This window comes from Corythoichthys intestinalis, chromosome 7, assembly GCF_030265065.1.
Source record: "Corythoichthys intestinalis isolate RoL2023-P3 chromosome 7, ASM3026506v1, whole genome shotgun sequence".
NCBI lineage: Eukaryota > Metazoa > Chordata > Actinopteri > Syngnathiformes > Syngnathidae > Corythoichthys > Corythoichthys intestinalis.
Genome location: NC_080401.1, coordinates 12,209,432 through 12,231,259, shown reverse-complemented (window position 1 = coordinate 12,231,259; position 21,828 = coordinate 12,209,432). Strand labels below are relative to the sequence as shown.

The 21,828-nt window shown below is 38.6% G+C and overlaps 1 protein-coding gene across 2 annotated transcripts in view; it reads left to right on the top strand.

Moving 5' to 3' along the window:
• The window catches only part of LOC130918591 (contactin-associated protein-like 4), a 167,215-nt gene that overhangs the window by 108,646 nt on the left and 36,741 nt on the right, over positions 1 to 21,828 (top strand). For both annotated transcript variants that reach the window (XM_057840413.1, XM_057840414.1), the window contains 7 exons: positions 2,912 to 3,018; positions 6,869 to 6,988; positions 7,240 to 7,437; positions 9,730 to 9,892; positions 10,418 to 10,542; positions 13,751 to 13,921; positions 18,620 to 18,838. In XM_057840413.1, coding sequence (XP_057696396.1) covers positions 2,912 to 3,018; positions 6,869 to 6,988; positions 7,240 to 7,437; positions 9,730 to 9,892; positions 10,418 to 10,542; positions 13,751 to 13,921; positions 18,620 to 18,838 — 1,103 coding nt within the window. The remainder of the gene's footprint in view (positions 1 to 2,911; positions 3,019 to 6,868; positions 6,989 to 7,239; positions 7,438 to 9,729; positions 9,893 to 10,417; positions 10,543 to 13,750; positions 13,922 to 18,619; positions 18,839 to 21,828) is intronic.

Genomic DNA, 21,828 nt, shown 5'->3' with positions numbered 1-21,828 from the left:
AATTTCAAAACTGTCCAATATGCATGTGTGATACATGATTGGAAAGCTTAAAATCTCAATTTTCTGGGGGAAGAAAATTTTTGGACAGGATGGCATTTAAAAAATAAAATAAAAAAAGTTTTTTAAACAGCAAAACCCTATCTGGAGGTGAAAGCACGCGAGAGCAGAATTACAGACCCCATGACTTTAATGAGATATTATCGCGTACTTAACTTGTTTCGATCCAAAAACTCCATCTCGTATGTATCACTGAGTGTCAAGACACAGCTGTGATTTTGAGGAGGATTTTATGGGTGAAACATGGTAATATAACAAGGGTCCCGATGCAGAAATCGCAGACATAAAGGAGTGGTCGAGATTTTCTTTTTCATATATTTACCCTTTTAAACCTTTTTTTTTTTTTCTCCAATTTTTCTTTGTTTGGATCGATTATTTATTTTCTAACATATCTGGGAAAATGCGACAGTAACAAAAAAATACAATTTAGCGATAGTTATGAGGTAGATTTCCATGACTTTTTTACAGACGCCATTTTTTTCATTGTGACGTAATTTGTTTAAAAGTTAAAAATATGTGACTGAATTATTTTTAAAGTAGTTTTTTTTTTTTTTTTTTTTTTTTTTAAATATTAGACATCAATTAATGATTCTAAGCTAAAAAAAAGGACGGACATTTTGGATAATAAATATAAATACTTACCTTGTTTTCATGGCTGGGTTGAAACAAAAACGGTTGCGTGACATCCGTAAACGGGGGTTTCCAGGGTAAAACGGGCAGATTAAAAATAGTTCGGGAGCTTAATGCGGCATGAATCTGCTATGGCAGCATATACAGATATTGTTCTATCAAACACAACAGTGTTTTGGCTCAAAATACAGCAGTTTCTTTTAAAGAGGAGTGCAAGAGCAGAAACTGCTTTTTCAGTCTTGTCTGTGTTTTCCGCCATATATATATAATTTAAATCCTTGCAACTGACTCGAGAGAAATGGCTGCATATTTCCATTTGAAGACCACACAAAACAATGGACTATTAGCGCACTTGATTCTTTGATAATGACCACAGTTAAGAAGCTGAGAACAATGTCCTCATGCGGCCTAATAAAAAATCAGAACAAAGTTGTACTGCAATTGATGTTCTTCCAATGCAAATCAGCATAACGCTGTCATGTGTGGTTAACATATTGGCATGTGGTTTCAAATCTCATCAGATCGCACTGCTCACAATGATTTGAAGACGTTTTCCCCAAGCCAGTTTTAAAACATCCCTCCAAAACCATAGGCACACAGTCTGTTCATTTTCAGTTTAATTTCAGTTTTGAGCTGCAGTTGGTATTCCAGGTCCCTGTCACCACCCCACTGTGATTCTCGTCATGTATATTTGCCTCCATCGGCACTGAACCTCAGCACCTTTCCCAGCTTCTTCCTGCGGATTCCTCATTTACCAGTTTTTTTTTTTTTCTTCTTCCCTGTGGTATTACCTTTTTACCCATATGAATCTGTATTGTGTTCGCTTCCTTTGAGCTTCAGATCATGTTGTTGAGTTGACCTCTGCGGTGTATCAAAAATATTAAACAGAGTAATGTTAGGAATATTTTCTGCAGGATTATTTGCATTTTGTACCTAAAAGAAAGCTATTTTGCACCATAATATGTTGTGGTTTGCTTGTCTGTCTCGCATTCTTGAGTTATCAAGGTGGGTTCCAAATCATGTGTGTTAGGTTAAATGAAGACTCTAAATGTTCCGTTGGTGTAAGTGGGAGTGTTTAGTTTTGTGTTGGACATTGTTCCAAAAGCAGTTCCCCAGATTTCATTCTTATTTATATGTATAATTTTTTTTTAATTGAATCCAATTTTAAAGCTTTTCTGTTCACAATGTATATGATAATAGACGAGGCAGATCCGTGCATGTCTGAAAGAACGCCCAAAGAGCACTTGGTACAAAAAAATATTTTTTTGTAATTTGAGTTAACTGAGATATATCAAGTTAGGCATGTTTTCCAGCCCAAGATTATTACTTACTTATTAAAAAATTCTGTTCACAACAAGGTGATAAATATTGAGTTTGGTTTACTTATCATATTGAAAAGTAAATTTCTGTACATTATTGTTTATTTTAGTATTCTGTTTTCAGACGTTTACGCCTTTTTATTTATTTTAATTTTCAAAACTTTTTAAACGTTGTATGTATATTTATTCATTTAAAGCACACTTAACTACCCAGGAAAACATTAGCCTCCCACTGACCCCTTAACAGTCATGTACAGGTTTCGCTCTCACAGCAGGACCTGCTACATTGTTAGAGACTTCACTCAACTGTGTCACCATCTGTTCTCGCTACTGCCATCTGACAGGTGTTTCAGAGCCTTGATGATCTGTACTTCCAGGTCCATACCTCGATGTGTTATTTACGCCATAGTTTTTTCTTGATATGCAACTAGAGTTTCTAGCATATTTCCCATATATAATTAAACAGATGGATTTTTTGTTGTTCACCAGTCATGAAAAAAAATGTGCATTTGAATGTGTCACTTATGTCCTTCTGATGTAATGGATTTGAACCCAAATGATTTTTTACTGCAACTTCTCAACTTAGAATACTGTCGGCCGACGTGTACTAATTTTGCAGCTGTGGGATAAATAATGGTATATACTGTCGCAAACTGATTGCACTTCAGGAGGGTTTTATCTTTATTATGCAGTCCTTCAGCTGTTTCAACCTCTTAATTCGCACACTAAACTTATATAAATAAGAATAAATAAATAAATAAATAAATAACAATATTATTAAAAAAATAATAATAATAATAATAATGTTAAAAAGGGGGGGGGGCAATTTAGTTTGAAGGTGCTTTCATTTTGGGTCCATTCAACCTGTTAACCTTCATCCACTTTCCCCCTTGTCTTCCTTTCAGATGCTCTCCTAGTCACTGTGAACATGGAGGAACATGTACTCAGTCATGGAATACCTTCCATTGTAACTGCTCTAACAGTGGTTACACAGGGGCCACCTGCCACAGCTGTGAGTAACATTGTTCATTTAATGGTTACAAGAAATATTTCAAAATGCTAGCAATGAAATATATATTTGATATTATTTAAATTTATAATGAAGACATATTTATAATGCGGTTATAGTCTTTATATTGTATACGTACTGTGTATTGCTCACTATATAGTGTCTACATTTAGTACAGATTGCGCATTGATTACACCTTAATATGGCTTCTCCCAAGAGGCACTGACACACAATTTATTATTATGTATCCAAGGAAAGCTGCATTATTTTTGTTTCTGCTAACTCAGGGGCAAGGAAACTTCCTGTGAAAACCAATTAAAATTCACCAGACATGCAGCAAAATTACCATTTGGGCAGGGCAGTATTTATATTGTATGTAAATAGACATTTTACATCTCAAATGTTTTTAGGACTTAATTCATAAGGCCATTATGCAAATAATAACACAAGCCCAGCAGCACTAGAAGGAATGATGTTACAACACAGCTGCTGTTCATTTTCTTACCCTCATATTTCAAGTAAACTTGAAAAACCATTTTACTTTATCCACACACTATTAACCAAAGAAACATATTTCCACCACACATTCTAAGCTTTTGTTGTCTTCTTGAGATTTTTGTTGTTTTTAATTTTTTTTATGAAGAGGAAACAATGGAAAAGGTCCTCAGATTTTAATGTTTCATCAATAAATAAGTAGAAATGGATAATTTTGCGAAGCTGGCACAATAGAACTGCGATTCTGAGTCAGTACTCAAGCAGCCGGTCAAAGGAGACAAAATAATGTTTTGGAATTCAACCACGGATAGAATATTTTTAAACATGTTGCCTTGTTGCCCTAAGTTTAAAAGAAATGCTGTTTTTGACAGTGATTTATGTGTGAACCAATTTAGAAAAATATTTTAAAATAAATAATAATTTTTTTCAAAGGGCCTGTTCTACTTGCAACAAACGTCTTAACTTACATACCGGTAGTTCTTGCTATGTGAAAACTAAACTTTCCTAAAACACCTTAAACTCCATTTGCAGTATTTTTACTGCAATAGTTTTCTATCAATTGTGTCCAATCCGATTTTAGGAATGTCCAAGGGAGAAGTAAATGTGACTGAATCGATTGAGCGTACTTTCTTCCTCTTCGCAGGAGGTCGTAGTGGTTGGTTTTGTCCTTGGTGGTATTCTCGTAGGGCAGAAAAAATCAAAAGGAAGACAACAATATGAAAAATAGAAAATATGAAAATGACTCTCCCTGGGATTGTAGCAGTTAGAGTTGTCTGATAATGGCTTTTTAACTGATAACTGAAATCCTGATATTGTCCAACACCAAAAATCTGATATGAATAACAAACCGATATCAATCGATCCAGTCGTTGACTTTGGCTAGTTGTATTGTGATGCCCCACTGGATGCTTTACAAATGATAAATGAAAAACTTCAAGGTTTTCCAAATAAACAACCAGTGTAAAATAAGAAAACAGCTTCAACTTACGTTATGGAAAAAGTGCCTATACTGCACCACTATTTTTATTGCTGGAATCAAAATAGTGAAAACATCAGTTTGTTTTTTATCAAGTGCAAGTGCAAAGTGCCATTAAGTCACTTATTATGTCCTAAATCTGTGTGTGGGTACACAAATCGACAGAGAGCGAACAAATCAGGCTCTAAAGAGAAGTTAGACACTGGAGTAAAGTTGAATTGGCTTTTCTGTGGTTATCTTTCTTTTGACAAAAGCATTAATCCTCTTTTTGTAAAACAGCAAATCATTGGGTCAATAATATGAATGTTTTACGAAATTTTTTTACGAAATTTCCGGATCACACTTTTATGGAAGATGAAAGAAATTTCGTAGCAGGTTCGCAGTGAGTAAGCAACAGGCACACTTTTGCTTAATAGACAATGTTTATTGATTAGAAATTACAAATAAATGAATGTAGAATGTAGAAAAAGGAATAAAGCAAACAAAGCAAACACAACAATAACGCTAGATATAGACTGTACTTCTAGATCCCCGCGCTACTGTTACAAGATATTCCTTTGAGAATAGCAATCAAAACCCTTACCGTTTGATAAGCGGGTGGAGAGTCGACACCCCCGGCAGAGTTTACAAAGGAATACAGGCCAGGCAACCGCAGGAACATCCATGGCTCCAACGACCCTAGCTACTCTAGCTACTCTAAAGACTCTAAAGACTCTAAATACTCTCGAAAAATGTCCGGCTATATATTGGCGCATGTCACGTGGGAACAGAGGTGGACACACTGCCTGCAATCTTATTGGTTCACTTGTCGTATGAATCTCGTGTCCAAATATGATTGGTTTACTTTAATACATAGCCTGAAGGCACTCTCTAAGGCTCTTTATTGTCAAAGGCAGATATGTGACTTTTATACATAGCCCAAAGGCACTTTGTTATTTAATAATGATGGAACCAGTGCGGGTCACAAAAAGATCACAGGTGTTTTTCTACCAAATTTTTCTCCATACAATGAAATAGTCATAAACTAAAGCAACGTATACACCATGTGTCAAATTGTATAACAACTTGTAGTACAGCTGGCAAGCAAATAATTTACCACATTTTACCACAAATGCAAACAAAACGAAATATACACATCTCCAATATACTGCACAGCACTCATGAGTATACAACAATGGAAGAACATAACTTACAGGCTTACTTGTAAAAGGCTCAAACAATGTGGTGAGGTAGCAAAAACTGCTATGGTACATTGGCTGCAAGCGTTAGCTTGTCCATTCAGCTCTCTCTATTCGCAATGAGCTTTGATTACATCAGCAGAAAGTGCTGGTACTTATCAAAACTAATTACACCTAAGCGCCAGCAGGGGGCGACAAAACAACAGAAACCCTGTTAGGCAGTAAGTGGACATGACAGTACTGTCATATGCATATTGGCCCAAAACCGGTAATGAAAAGCCACTGCCGGTATTATCCAATGTCATTTTAAAATACTGTCATCGGCCGATATTATTGGCTACCCAATAATATCGGACAACTCTAGTAGCAGTAGCTACGTTTGATGTCGTCGATTGATGACGTCGTATGAGTCTTGAGAGTGTCGCAGATTATCATGGAATCAAAGCATGCTTACTACCTCTTTTTTCCTCAACGCACCCTTGGTGTTTGCCTGGTAAACCAGCCTGACATACACCGTGTCTAACATAAGGTAAAAATTAAATTGCTGCTAGAGATGGGGCTAACAACCACAGACTGAATCTGAAAGAACCAATGCGACGCATACTGCCGGTTGTAGTGAATTTATAGTTCACAATCTTGTACATCATGTATTGTTGTGTGCAGTACCTGTTTTTGCAAAGATAAACAATAGAAATCTATTCGAATGATTTGCTGGATTAGGGTTTTAGGTTTTCCTTTGACTCCGTCTAAAAGACCGAGAACGCTCAAGACTTTTCATAACTCCCAGGAGTGTAAAAAAGATTCGCCGTGGCTTCCATTCATGACACATCACAAAGTCTCACCTCTCATGCTGCGATTTGTTAGTGCAGATTGGAAATTGGAAATCCAATTTACAACCTCACAAGACCAGACTGCCTTGCCATATATCGTGTACATGTCGAAAGTCAGGCTACCTTGTGAGGCTAACGTGGTAAAAAGACCTTCAGTAAAGTCACACAAGATATTGGCAATTTGAAGGTGGTGCTTCAGGGGCAATTTGTTATTTACAGATTTCTCTGAAATGGCTTGATGTTGTTAAAAATTAATGTCCATTTTGTTTAATTAAAAGATGAATGAATGAGCTTGTTGATGAAGAACAGATCATCATTACGCCATAGGCCCTGTAACATTCCATGTATAAGCTTGTGCCTATTTTTCTCAACAGCAAGGTATGAACAGTCGTGCGAGGCCTACAAACACAAAGGAAGGACATCAGGCCATTATTATGTAGATGTGGATGGTAGTGGTCCAATTAAAGCTCAGCTCATATACTGCAACATGACAGGTAAAACACACACACACACGCACACCTACACGCACACACACACACATGCACGCACACACCCACCCCACACACAACATAATGTAATCAAAAAAATTAGAATCTATTATAAGGTACTTGAATTAAATATAATTACCTCATATTTATTTTGTGTAATTACTAAATTGTTTCTTCTTTTGTTCCCTCTAATTTTTTGCGTCTGAAGTGCTATATTAACTCACTTGGAAATCATGTCTCTTGTGTGACCACTTAAGACAGAGCCTGGATGGTAATCAAGCACAATAATACAGACCTGACCACGCTGCAATCAAGCACCGAGAGAAAGCAACATTTAGCCCATTTCCGTTATGCATCCGAAGAGGAGCAGTTAGCGGTGATCCTCCGCCAATCGGAGCACTGTGAGCAGGAACTGTCTTACTTTTGCAGGAATTCCCGTCTCCTTAACAAACCAGGTAGAACTTCAAATGTGATGATTGATCTCCTTTTAACACGAGTTATTTTGGGGGGGAAATTAACTCACCATTCTAATCAGTCAGAAAGACAATTGGTGCTGACAATCGTAAATGTTAAACCAGTTAAATATTTCAGATATTAAAGTGCCTGTGGCAGCATGAAAAAAAAATCTTAAATACTGTCATTATGTGAATTTTGAGACGATTTGACTATATTGTAGCGGATGATGTTGTTGAGTCTCGTAGCTCGCTGAGTAAAGTTTTGGGTTGCCGTGTTAGGCCGCTTGTGTCTCTCGTGACTCTGTTAACTCAGCCCGAACGCGCACGGCCAAATAGTTCCCCCCAGGAACACAACATGACCCACTCAAGTCCAGGTGAATTCTGTGTTATAATGTAGTGGTCACTACAATATACAACAATTTGGCAACGCGCAGATGATAAGAAATTAATCTTTTTAATCTGCCGTTTAGCCCCGCCTGTCATTATAGTGCTCAAGCGTCCCCAGATAAATAAAAAGTAGGGTCATGACAAATAACAGTATTTAAATGGTTAATGGTAAGTGCTAAACGGAATAGGGTTAGGGATATGAATATTAAAATGCATTTATTCAGTAGGACAGGTCAAAATTACTCAATAATGGTCAAAACTGCCATCTTCTTCCTCTCCCGAATGGTGTTTTATGCCACCAGAGTTAGTCCGGCTTTTGTCATTTACCTGCCCCTGCTTCGGAGACAGAGGTAAGAGCTTAAACAATGACAGGCTGGCTGTGCTTGTTGCCTGGAATGAACGCCGAAAATAGCCCATTCTCGGCGGACAACACCAGGGGACGACGGGCTTCCAGTGCTCGTGGCCAAGCTGAGGAAAGCGCATTCTCAGCAGGCACGTAAGGAGGACTGAGCGGGCTGGATCGGCCAGCCCCCGGGGTGAGCAAGTTACAGCTCGTCATTCTACTGCGGCCATGGCGGGCTTCAAGTGCTCGTTAACAAACCGAGGAAAGCGCATTCTCGGCGGGCACGCGAAGAGGACCGAGGGGGTTGTGTGACAAGCCGCCGGTCGTCAGCCGAGTGCCCTTCTCGGTGGACAGGGAGCTTTGTCAGCCACAAAATGCAAGCCACCTCATTATCAAAACGTGTGCCATGATCCCAGTATTTGACATAACATAAGATATGTAGCTTACTCACTTAGTCATCCATCCGATGGTTTTTTGATTGTCGGACTTGTTTTGGCCAAACTCCACGGTGAACAAGAACTTTTTGAAACCCAAAAAGGTTCACACGCCTCTCCCTGGTGCAGCAACAAAAACCTGCAGCACATTTGGCAGGCGTGATGCGAAAAATAAACTAATTAATCCACAAAATCAGCTAAATCGACAGTCCATCTGCATGCTATAAAGCAATGCTGTATTGTGAGATGCTGACCCGGGTGATGTCACATTCGCATTCCTCCTCAATCCAGGAAGTCACTCATTTTCATGGCGAAGGATTCAAAAAATAGAATAAAAAAATCAATCGCTTCCACACACATCCAAGCGATCAATTTCATTCAGGAACATAAAATACCACGTGAAATATGAAATAAACATGCTTTTTGCTGTCATAAGCACTTTAAAGTACTGCATGTGTGTGTGTGTTTGTGTGTGGTCAACACCGATGACGGCCTAGCCACAGATTCACAAAAAATGAAAATACTAGTATTGTTGTTTTGGAAATATCCTAAAGCTTGTGCTGCTGTGGAATACAGTAGAGGAGTGAAACGACAAGACTTTGACACGGAGATGTCTTCCTGTATTTCCATTACTTCGGTTCTTTATTTCCATAGTAGTTTGACTGCACTCTGGTATGATGCTGCTTTATTATACAAATGTGAAGACCAGCGAGCAATGCATTACAATAGTCAAGACTGGACATGATGAATGCGTGTATTGTCACTCATGGATGTGTTGGAAAGAGCTGGGTCAAATGTAACACCTCATTCTTTTTGCTGCTGGGTTGTCTTGAGTAAAAGTATTATTATTGAAATTTAAAGTAGTATCCTAAAACACGGGCTTGTGTGTAGCCAAGTCAATAATGAGCAGGATTTATAAGCAAAAAAACTACCGAAACAATATTACAAATTATATTGAAAATAATCTTTCAGGATATTGTTGCTGTATTTAAAAAAAAATCGGCAGTTGTAAAAATAACAATCCTTGCCTGATCCAGGTTTACCAAATACTGTGGTCATGAGTGACTACCATTGATTAGTATCTGTTTAAAACTAACTAACCAATTAAAATGTTTGCCTATGTTTCAGACAGTATGTCACTAAGCTGGTGGTTTGGAGGTCAAGCTCCCGGACAGATCCAAACACACTGGGGTGGAGCTCTGCCAGGCAGTCACCAATGTGCTTGTGGCCTGAACAACAACTGTTTGGACCCAAATGTCCAGTGCAATTGTGACGCATACAATGAACAATGGTGGTGTCATTTATAACGTTTCTATGTATAGTATTTGATAAATATAATATGAACATGTGTTAACATGTAGAGATTTGCTTTACGGATTTGAAATTGGTTCTGTTTTGCATGATGACCAAATTTTTTGGACTATAAGGCACACCAGATTATAAAGGGCAAGTTTATTATTATACATAAGACACAACTTAATTATAAGTTATATTTGTGCATCAGTTTCCTACGTTTGTCATTTCTTCCCTATCTTTTAATATTGGAATTATATTTTTATTTAATACATTTAATTTTTTTGTGTGCGTGTGTTTGTGTGTGTTATTTGTGGGTTTGATGAATGATAAATTAGTGTTGCGGACTTTATTGGAGCAGTATAATATGTAAGGTGCACTGGATCACGGGCACACTGACAATTTTGGGAAAAATAAACAATTTTAAGTACACCTCATAGTCCGAAAAATACGGTATCCATTGCCTTCTTAGTCGTTTTATTTGCCTTTTTGTCATTTTGCTTCATTGCCTTTTAACTCCCAGGACTAATGACTCCGGTCTCCTCACCCATAAAGAGACTCTTCCAGTACGTTCTCTGGTACTGGGGGGCATAGAGCCAGACTCAGAAGCTGCCTACAAGGTGGGACCTCTACAGTGTCATGGAGACAGTAGGTTCCTTAAATTTGTTGTTTTAAATTTATTCCTCCAAAGAATTAGCCGCGAAAATGCGTTGATTCTTCAGAAAACAATCCTGATTCTGCAAGAGAACTATTCTTGATTCTGCGGCTTATAAGATGATTTTTTTCGCAAGCAGGATTGTTTTTAGTGTTTCCCATCCAAAAACCAGCCGTTTCGGTCAAATTTGTCATGCTCGCGCATTTTTTTTTCAAAACAAGGCGTGCACAATGGCAGTACACACGCATCATGGATCATTTACGTACTACTACTAGCCGACTACAAAGAGAGCGTTGTGTTTCACCTAAAGCACAGGTGTCAAACCGATTCCAGAAAGGGCCTAGTGGGTGCAGGTTTGCTTTCCCACCAATGAAGAGGACACCTTTTCACCAATTAGATCTTTTACATGTGTAATCAGTTAACTTTGTCAGGTGCTGCTTGTTTCCGCAGGAAGTTCATTGGTTAAACTCTCTGCACGTTATCGGTTGGAACAAAATCCAGCACCCACTACGCCCTGTCTGGAATCGGTTTGACACCTGTGACCTAAAGTATGTGTTGGAGTTTTTTTATTGGAAATAAAAGCCCCCGTGAATTTTAATGCAAATCCCTGCAGCTAGACGGCGCAATGACACGCAAACACATTTGAAAACTGAAAGAGGCTAATAATCCTCGGTTTAACACCCCCTTTTTACAACACTCAAATAACTTGCACACGGATATCTGACAGTGCTCTGCACGGCAGCAGGTCAACAGCTACAACAAACTATAATATCATAATAATCCTCTTCATTTTCGCTGTTTTTGTAATGAAAAAATCGCTAATTTGTTTTGGTGCCACGTTAACGCCTCCTCTGTCAACAGTTTACTTTTCCACTCCAATAGCGCATTATTCAACGTGACCCGTAAGCAAGCAAGGTGTCAGGTAGTGTTATTAACATCAAAACCTTTTTCAACATATATATGTAATCCCCAAAGATAAATATGCTATTGTTTCAATGTTTGATTAATTTATTAAAAAAAGAAAGAAAAAAAAAATCTCCCAAAACACTTTTCTCCGCAACACCAGGGGGAGCTGCAGCACCCTCAGCACAACACTTTCCGTGCCACTGTATGATAACAAAAAAAAAAAAAAAAAACCTAAAATGAACAGTTGCAAAACAGATTAATACGATATGGATATAACAATCTCTAATGAGATTATTTGCTATATCCAAACACTGCGAAAGATTGTGGTAATAGATTATGAATACTCAATAGTGTCTTTGTCACTCGTGGGTAAATTCATTTGCATTAATTTTGAAGTGCAAAACATTTAATTAAAACCCTAACCCTTGGTTTGAGGCATAAACAGGGGTTAAATTGACAAGAATTTCTTGCCAAAACTCCCTGAAGGTCGCCATGGAGCCAGAATTTTATTTTTTAATTTTTTGGGGCTGGGGGTGGGAGGGCATCGGACTTACTGTGACAAAGCTAATAATCTGAGAAACTGATTATCATTCAAAATTGTATTTTTTCAATGATTTGCGAAATAATAGTTTCGAAAAATACTAGTAAACCCAACCTCTATCTCCTAATTTTTATTTTCCCTCATTTCCTTACATCTAAATGCAAAAACTACATTTTACCTACCGTATTTTTTCTGCACTATCAGGCGCATCTGAGTATAAAGCTCACCTTCAACAATGGCCTATTTTAAAACTGTTTTCATATATAAGGCACACTGCACTTTAAGGCGCAGTAGTATTAGTTGTTGGGGTTGCATTATGCATCCACTAGATGGTGCTGCGCTAAAGGGAATGTCAGGCCATGATTAACCAATATTGATCTATATACAAGGCACATCTGATTAAAATGTGCACTGATTGCTTTTAAGAAAATTGAAGACTTTTAAGTGCACCTTATAGTGCGGAAAATACAGTACTTAAGAAAATGTAAGGAAGAATGTAAACATTGACTTTTTTTTAATAACAGAGATACAAGTAACATACATTAACAAAAATAAGTGAAGAAGATAACTCAACATTGATTTTTTTTGTTATTATAAGGAAATAAAGAAGTAACATAACATAATATAACACAACATAACATAATTAAAACAAGTCCAAAGTGCAGATTAACATGCAAGATGTTCTGAACCTCCCCATCACAGCAAATAAAATAAAATAATGGCCTTTTTTATCGCATTCATTGAACAAAGTTATTCCTTTTTCCTTTTTTTTCTTTGCTGTTCGTGCATTTGAACCAATCAGAGCTAGCTATTACATGTCAGTATGTAACCCAATTGAACAGAAAACTGAGTCAAGGGTGGTTTGCTACATGCGCACATCGATGCGACTGGTCAGACTCAGGTACAGTGCTGCCGTTGAGGAGAACTGCGTGGAATAAATAAATCATAAATATTGGTGGAAACGTATGACATTACAAAAGCACTTTATCATGCTTGTTGTGAATACTTGTGTATGCAAATCTGACATTAGTAGATTGTTTTCTTCTTGGAGACGAGATGCGTCTGTGGCAGCCTGGTAATTTTTTTTTTTAACATGAGGTTTTGACAGTTGCCGTCATATTTTTAGGATCAAAGCACCATTCCGGACCTGAATTTTTTACCGGAACGGCGTACCGGACCATTGCGGCCCACGTTCACCCCTAGGCATAAGTGATATTGAAGGCTATATTTAAATAGAGTGCAAGTGATCCTCTTGATCTGGATATTATTAAAAAATAAATAAATAAATAAATAGGCTTACTGCATAGATTGCGGGGGGAAAAAATTACTTTGTGCAGGACATTGCATTAAACGAAGCAATTACATCACTTTAAAAGAGGCAGTCTTGTAAAAGCAATGCCATTTGTTTCTAGGGCCAGTTACTATACAGTAACATCCAGCGGCCAGGATGAAAACTATTGTACATGTAATAATAATAAATAAATTTTAACATCAGAGCAATAAACCCAATGTATGAAATATATTTTGGTTCCAACAATTTCAGTCTTTCAATTACAACATGGCATGTTTATTTCTGTTTTAGAAATTGCATCTCGTTTTGCTCTGTACTAATGACCTTTACAATTGTCTTTAATTTAGCTTTTTACTTTAATCCCATAATCAGTTCCAAGCATGAAGTTGCAAGTGTTATATTGCTCTTGTGATAAGTGTTTCCAAAGGGGACTTTGCAAATGGGTGCCTTTTTTGTGTTCCAGAAAGTTTTTGGAATGCTGCACTCTTTGATAGAGAGACGTCCTACCTTCATTTCCCTACCTTTCATGGAGAATTAAATGCAGACATTTCTTTTTTATTCAAAACAACATCGTCCTCTGGAGTCTTCCTTGAAAATCTGGGCATCAAAGATTTTATCCGTATTGAACTCAGATGTAAGTGAAAGCTTAGCTCTTTTTTCCATACTATGACCTTATAAAAGTTTTTGTCCCGATGTTATCTTGCCTCTGGTTTCTATACCTCTATTTTCATTTCCTTCTCTCAATCCAGAAAAAAAAACAGTAGAGCATGTCTTCAGTTTGGCTCATATTGTTTAGGCAGCAGGTGGTAAAATGGCTCTATATCTATATTACTGTTTTTGGCATCACTCAGACTACAGACGAATTTCCTCCAGGGATTTTCAATCCCACAACACTGTATTTTCTCACTTACTATCCATACCCCATAAGAAGATAGCTGTCAAACAAGAGTCAGCACTCTGATGACTTCTTCTCTAAATGTGGATTCATGCAGTCTGTTAGTTTGATGATTAATGTAAAAGACTCATTAGAGATGACTGTGCGTCACAGATGACTCTGTGGAGCTAATAAATAAGTATAAATATTTCAAAGCGTAATCAGTAAAGCCTATTCCACATTAGGAATAATATAAATAAACATTGCGAATCATTCATGCACCTGTGGAAGAAAATGATACAATTTTGAGTCACAATCCTTAAAGCTACTTTATCAATACAAACCAAAAGGAACACACGAGTGCTAGTCAGCATTAATAAATTAATTGTTTAGGTCAAAGAAAATAATGTTCTTCATAAACCCGCCTGATTTGAATTGATAAAACTGCTAACTATTTAATAAGGTTCCAAAATAGGGCAATATAAGGCCGGTCCATCAGGTCTCAGATTCTGTTGGCATTGCTGCTGAGTGTGCTCAAATCTCACCCTGCTCAAATGCAAAATGTCTGCTTGCTACCATAGCTTGTTACAACGTGAATGACACTTGTTTAGATGTTTGCCATGTCTACCGAATTTAACTACCATGCCGGCGAGGCTTTGTGAATACAAGCAAAAGCATCTCTTTTATCAGCAGTGCTTTGCGAGAGTGAAACAGCAGCATGGCGGTGAGCAAGCCGCAGCTCGTACAGCAGTTTCCATCACTAATTCCGTACGTCATATACAATTGCCCTTGGCAGTATTGTAGCTGAATGTTGCATCCACCACCCAATGAATTTCCTCTCGGCCGCAGGGCCGCCCCAGTGCTGCTCGCGGCTGGTCGTCTGCTACACCGTGCATCAATACACAAATCTCACATTACATAAAACATATATGAAGATATATTTTGGTAAAGGAGGCCATCATTTTTTCTTTGCCACACCCGGATGATGATGATGATGATGATGATGATGATAAACTTAACCAGCTACATGTAGATTCAAATCACAGGAATAACATACTGCACATACAGAAGTCAAACAAAACAGTAATATAGAAACACATGCCAGTGGCTCCATTGTTTTGAAAAAAATGCAACAATATGCATAAATATACATATGTTCAAGCAGAAAAAGGAACCGTCTAGATCAGAGTCAGTGATGCAGTCAAACTGAATGGGAACTGAACTGGAGCTATAAACACACATATCCAATTTGTAGACAGCCACTTTATAGTGGTGATCCAATCTTTATAGTGACATAAAATAGTAACTGAACCTTTTGGAATTTCTTACATTTCTGCATAAAATCATCACATTTGATCTGATCTTTGTAAAAATCACACAGATGAAAATGCAGTCTCTGCTTTAACTCAAACCACCCAAACATTCATAGGTTTTCATATCTTAATGAGGATAGCATGCATTCATTGAAAGAAGGGCGAAAATAAGTAAGTGAACCCTCTGCCCAAGGAGACTTAAAAGCGCAATTGAAACCAATTTTTACCAAGCATTTTAAGTCAGGTGTGTGCCCAATCACTGATGTGGTTTAAATCTGCCCTGCCCACTATAAAACACACACCTGCTTAGAAATGTCTTGATGAGAAGCACTGTCTGATGTGCATCATGGCTCGGTCAAAAAAGCTGTTGGAATACCTTCGATCAAGGATTGTTGATTTGTATAAAGCTGGGAAAGGATACAAAACCATTTCCAAAAGTCTGGATGTTCATCAATCGACAGTATGAGTAGTTGTCTACAAATGGAAAGAGTTTGGCACTGTTGCTTCTCTCCCAATGAGTGGCCGTCAACCAAAGATGACGCCAAGAGTTCAAAGCAGAATACTCAGAGTGATAAAAAAGAACCCTAGAGTGTCTGCTAAAGAAATCACTGGCACAGTCCAATATCTCTGTGCACACATAAACTATATGTAAAACTATGGACGGGAATGGTGTTCATGGGATGACTCCACAGAGGAAGCCATCGCTGTCTAACAAAAAAAAAAAAAAAAATAAAAAATAAAAAATACATGATTGCTAATGTTCGCAAAGAGGCACTTGGATACTCCACAGAGGTTTTGGCAAAATATTTTGTGGACCACTGAAACCAAAGTTGAATTTTTTGGGAGTAACACATAACGTCATCTGTGGAGGAAAAATGGAACAGCTCACCAACATCAACACCTCATCTCCACCGTGAAGCATGGTGGAGACAGCATCATGATTTGGGGCTGTTTTGCTACCTAAGGGCCTGGACAAGTTGCAATCATTAATGGTAGAAGGAGTTCAAAAGTTTATCAGGATGTTTTGCAGAAAAACCTGAGGCCGTCTGTCAGACAGTTGAAGCTAAAAAGAGGATGGATGCTGCAACATGACAATGATCCAAAACACAGATGTAAATCAACTTTAGAATGGTTTCAGAAGAATACAATAAACGTTCTGGAGTGGCCAAGTCAACGTCCAGACTTGAACCCCATTGAGATGCTGTGGCATGGCCTAAAGACAGCGATTCATGATAGACATCCCAGGAATCTGACTGAACTACATAAGTTTTGTCGCGAAGAATGGGCCAATATTAGTCCTGATCAATGTGCTAGACTGATCTGCAGCAACAGGAAGCATCTGATTGAAGTTATTGCTGCCAAAGGGGGGTGGCACAAAATATTAAATGTGATGGTTCACTTACTTTTCCCCCTTCTGTCCTTGTTTGCATACTATCCTCATTAAAATATGTAAACCCCCATAAATGTTGTTAACACAGACACTGTTTTTTCATCTGTGTGATTTCGACAAAGATCAGATCACATTTGATGGAGATTTTATGCAGAAATGTGAGAAATTCCAAAATGTTCAGATACTTTTTCATACCACTGTATTATGTCTGCATGACTACGAAAATCTCAGAATATTCATAGTGGCAGCCTAAAATCAAGAATAACTGTCTTGGATATTAGAGTGTAGTTCCCAATTTAACTTTTTTCACTGGAAGCACAATAGCACTAAACCTGAACTTTAGTGGCACACATTATAATTTGACCTGGAAAGTAAATATTCACTTTCCCACTCATTTTCACTATGTCACTGCTAAATACTTTGACAGCCTATTTGTGCATTATTACAAACAACAGGACTTGAATTGTGTCTGTAATTAAAAAAATATTAAGAATGATACGGATGAAAAAGACAACAACATCAAGATTAGGATGAGGATGAGGACGACACTAAAAATTGGAATTATTGTCAAGACCAGATATTTGTTATCCATTCATTCATCTTCCATGCCGCTTATCCTCACGTGGGTGGTGGGGGTGTTGGAGCCTATGGGCAGTAGTTATACATTATTTTCAATGAAAATATATACCTTTTTTATGGGAATTTATGTGAGTCTAAAAGCATCTAAAAAATAAATTTAAAAAACACAGTGGAAATGTAAGACAAACATATAAATACAGGTTGTTTTTTTTCCACATCTACAGCTCAAACGGGTGTCAATTTCCCTTATTATGAGTCAAACTTTAAAAGCTGATGTTCATGAGTAGTGTACTTACCTCCCAGCCAGGAGTGTACAGCTGCACAGAAGATAATTGACATGAGTGATATCCTAAAAGTATGATAAAATTGAGACTTCTTATTTCTTGCTGAACGGGCACAGAAAAGCGCCTGAAGCTACAGTCTACTCGAATCCTCTTGTAGCTCACCCAGCTGTTCCAGCTACTGCCCAGTTGTGGCAACAGACTAGAGGGAATAATTTCATATTATAATTAACTATAATAACCTATTCATGTTGACTTCCAATTTAGAGGCCGTTTAAGTTTTGTAGTCATTTTTACATCTGTTCCCAAAAGTGCTGGCAAAACTATTTGAGTGTACCAGCACTCATTTCAATTGACATTATTGGGGATTTTAGTAAAAGGTCTTAATACTGCTGAATAAACACAACATAGTCACCAAAGGAACATAGCTTTCTGAAATACTTAATTTAATTTTTATTGGGGATCTGAGTAAATCAGGCCCCAGCGTTGTGCATTTGACGAAAAAATGATCAAGAAATGAATATTGCTTATCCTCATACATGTCACATAATAGCATATGATAAAACTGTTCATAGCAGCAAGAGAAAGTGTGTAGTGTTCATCATCACAGACACATACGCAAATAAAGAGAGGGAAATTATTCAAGATGTAATATAAAAAAATCATGTCTAGAAAATAAAGTGACAAATGAAATGTGAAAGATTCTTGAACAGCTGCTACTCAAACAGCAAACCCATGAGATCCCTCTGCAAGTTCAATGGTGGGACAAAATCTTAATTGTGTTCTTTCTTGTACTATTTATTAGAATTCTGCAAGAATATGATCTCAATTCAGCTGTGAAGATAAAGTTTGCTTGTCTCAGTTCATCTGTTATGCTCCCTGACCGTGTCTGCAGCCCCCTTTGAAGTGATCTTCTCTTTCGATGTGGGGAATGGGCCACTGGAGCTCCGAGTGGAAACTGGGGTCCCTCTGAATGACGAACGCTGGCACAGCGTCCGAGCCGAACGAAATGTAAAAGAGGCAACGCTTCATGTTGATGACTTCCCTGCAGTTATACAGGAGGCTCCTTCAGATGGCCAAATCCATCTGCAGTTAAACAGCCAACTGTTTATAGGTGAGGAGCAAGTGTTGTTACTTCTGCCAAGCGCCTATAACTTTAAAAGAAATTAGACTCCCCTCTTAAAAGATATTCTGAAGTACTACCGTCCACTATCTGTATCCCTTCAACAACAAACAGGACTACTCTTCCACTTTGCTGTGCATACTGGCTGAACGATATTGGAAAAAACTGACATTGCGACTTTTGGGGATTTTGCGATATATTGCGGTATTGTGATGTTAAAACTAGAGAATTTTCACGAGATGACTTGAAAAGCTCTGTTTGGGGAGACTTTGGTTGACTCACAATGACCACATTGTGGTCATTTGAGATGTAATGATCCGATCGCGTGATAAAAAATCGGCCCGATCGCGCCATTTCTTAGCAGATCAGAATTGGGTGAAAAGGATCTGTGTTTTTTTTCTCTCACCTTCCGTACTGAAAAGCAGTGCGTCCAAACCGTTTTTCTTAGTCACCACTGCAGTTGGCATTTTGTACTTAGTGCTAACGATGATTGACAGGTTTGTAGCTTTGATCTGGGCAGGGACCGCATTAGTTGCTCTAGGAGCAATGGCACAAATGTGTTAATCATTGTTAAGCTTGCAGTCTGGCGTGTGCTGTGGAAACTCATTCACTGTGTATGTGAGAGGCTGTGAGAGGCTGTTCTCGACAGCGTGAGCATCAAAACAAAAACAAAAAAATTTCGGGACTCAGTATCGCCAGATTTTCAAAATCGTGAGACTCAGACTCGGATGCAAAAATTTGCGATCGGGACATCTCTAGTATTCATATAATACCATTTGACCCAGGCTAAGGGGGTTTATTTGTGAATGATTGGTGTATATAAAAGGGATCCAGGAAGCCATGTCTGCACAGTTGCTGCTTTTGTGAAGCAAAACAAAAGTGTACATTAAAAAAAAAAAAAAAAGAAAGAAAAAAATCGCACGTCCTGCGATGGGACTATTAGGCATACGCACATTGCGATGGCGATGTGCAAGCGATATATTGTGTAGGCCGATAGTTAAGATATAATGTCTAAAGCTATTTCTTCTGATTTGATTTTATACTACCATAATTTCCAGACTACAAGCCGCTACTTTTTTCCCTCATTTTGGATGCTGCGGCGTATGCAGTGATGCGACCAATTTGTGCATTTTTCTGACAGCTGCCCGGGGCGCTCGAGCATGGAATGTGGGAATGAGACGTGGAATATAAGTGTCGAGGAAGACACTAGTTTGCACTATTACCGGTGGTTTAACTTTGTATGTTGTGCATGAATAGAGGTGGCGGACCCTCGTCTTTGTGCATGAGTAGAATTGGCAGATTTGCATCATGGAAAACGCTAGAAAAAATTAAATTGGCCATCCGAGTTGTATGGGAAGTTTCGATGACTCGCGGCGAGAGATCGTTTGCCAAGACTCGCCTCACGCGAAGAGCAGCTATTGCACAGGTATGCTGGGTAAGCCTGCCAGCGTGAAGCGGTGTGAAAGAAGTTCGCCATCACCAACGGGTTTCGAGGGGCCAGTCTGCTACGTGACGAGGAGGCCGGCACGGGCTCATGAGTAAATTTGCCTCATTATGGGAGACATTGAAGGCAACAGCGAAGGCGACAGCGAAGGAGACACTGCGTGGCGAAGTGTATCTGAGCGTCTTCATATCCGACACTGAGGGTGAAGACTTCCATGGTTTGAGCGCACAGGAGGAAGATGAAGATTGCTAACAAAGACTTTTGTGTTTTTAATAACCAGCCCAATTAGTGCTGTGGAAAATAAGTATTTGGTCAATACCAAAAGTTCATCTCAATACTTTGTTATGTACCCTTTCTTGGCAATAACGGAGGCCAAACGTTTTCTGTAACTCTTCACAAGCTTTTCACACACTGTTGCTGGTATTTTGGCCCATTCCTCCATGCAGATCTCCTCTAGAGCAGTGATGTTTTGTGGCTGTCGTTGGGCAACACGGACTTTCAACTCCCTCCACAGATTTTCTATGGGGTTGAGATCTGGAGACTGGCTAGGCCACTCCAGGACCTTGAAATGCTTCTTACGAAGCCACTCCTTTGTTGCCCTGGCTGTGTGTTTGGTATCATTGTCATGCTGAAAGACCCAGCCATGTCTCATCTTTAATGCCCTTGCTGATGGAAGGAGATTTTCACTCAAAATCTTCGATACATGGCCCCATTCATTCTTTCCTTTACACAGATCAGTCGTCCTGGTCCCTTTGCAGAAAAACAGCCCCAAAGCATGATGTTTCCACCCCCATGCTTCACAGTGGGTATGGTGTTCTTCGGATGCAATTCAGTATTCTTTCTCCTCCAAACACGAGAACCTGTGTTTCTACCAAAAAGTTCTATTTTGGTTTCATCTGACCATAACACATTCTACCAGTCCTCTTCTGGATCATCCAAATGCTCTGTAGCGAACCGCAGACGGGCCTGGACGTGTACTCTCTTCAGCGGGGGGACACGTCTGGCAGTGCAGCATTTGAGTCCCTGGCGGCGCATTGTGTTACTGATAGTAGCCTTTGTTACTGTGGTCCCAGCTCTCTGTAGGTCATTCACTAGGTCCCCCCATGTGGTTCTTGAATTTTTGCTCACCGTTCTTGTTATCATTTTGACGCCACAAGGGGAGATCTTGCATGGAGCCCCAGATCAAGGGAGATTATCAGTGGTCTTGTATGTCTTTCATTTTCTAATAATTGCTCCCACAGTTGATTTCTTTACAACAAGCGTTTTACCTATTGCAGATTCAGTCTTACCAGCCTGGTGCAGGTCTACAATTTTGTTGTTTGATAGAAGAAGTTAGACCTCTTTGACAGACAGAAATCTTGCTTGTTTGTAGGTGACCAAATACTTATTTTCCACCATGATTTGCAAATAAATTCTTTAAAAATCAAACAATGTGTTTTTATGGGTTTTTTGTCCACATTCTGTCTCTCATTGTTGAGGTTTACCCATGTTGACAATTACAGGCCTTTCTAATATTTTCAAGTGGGAGAACTTGCAC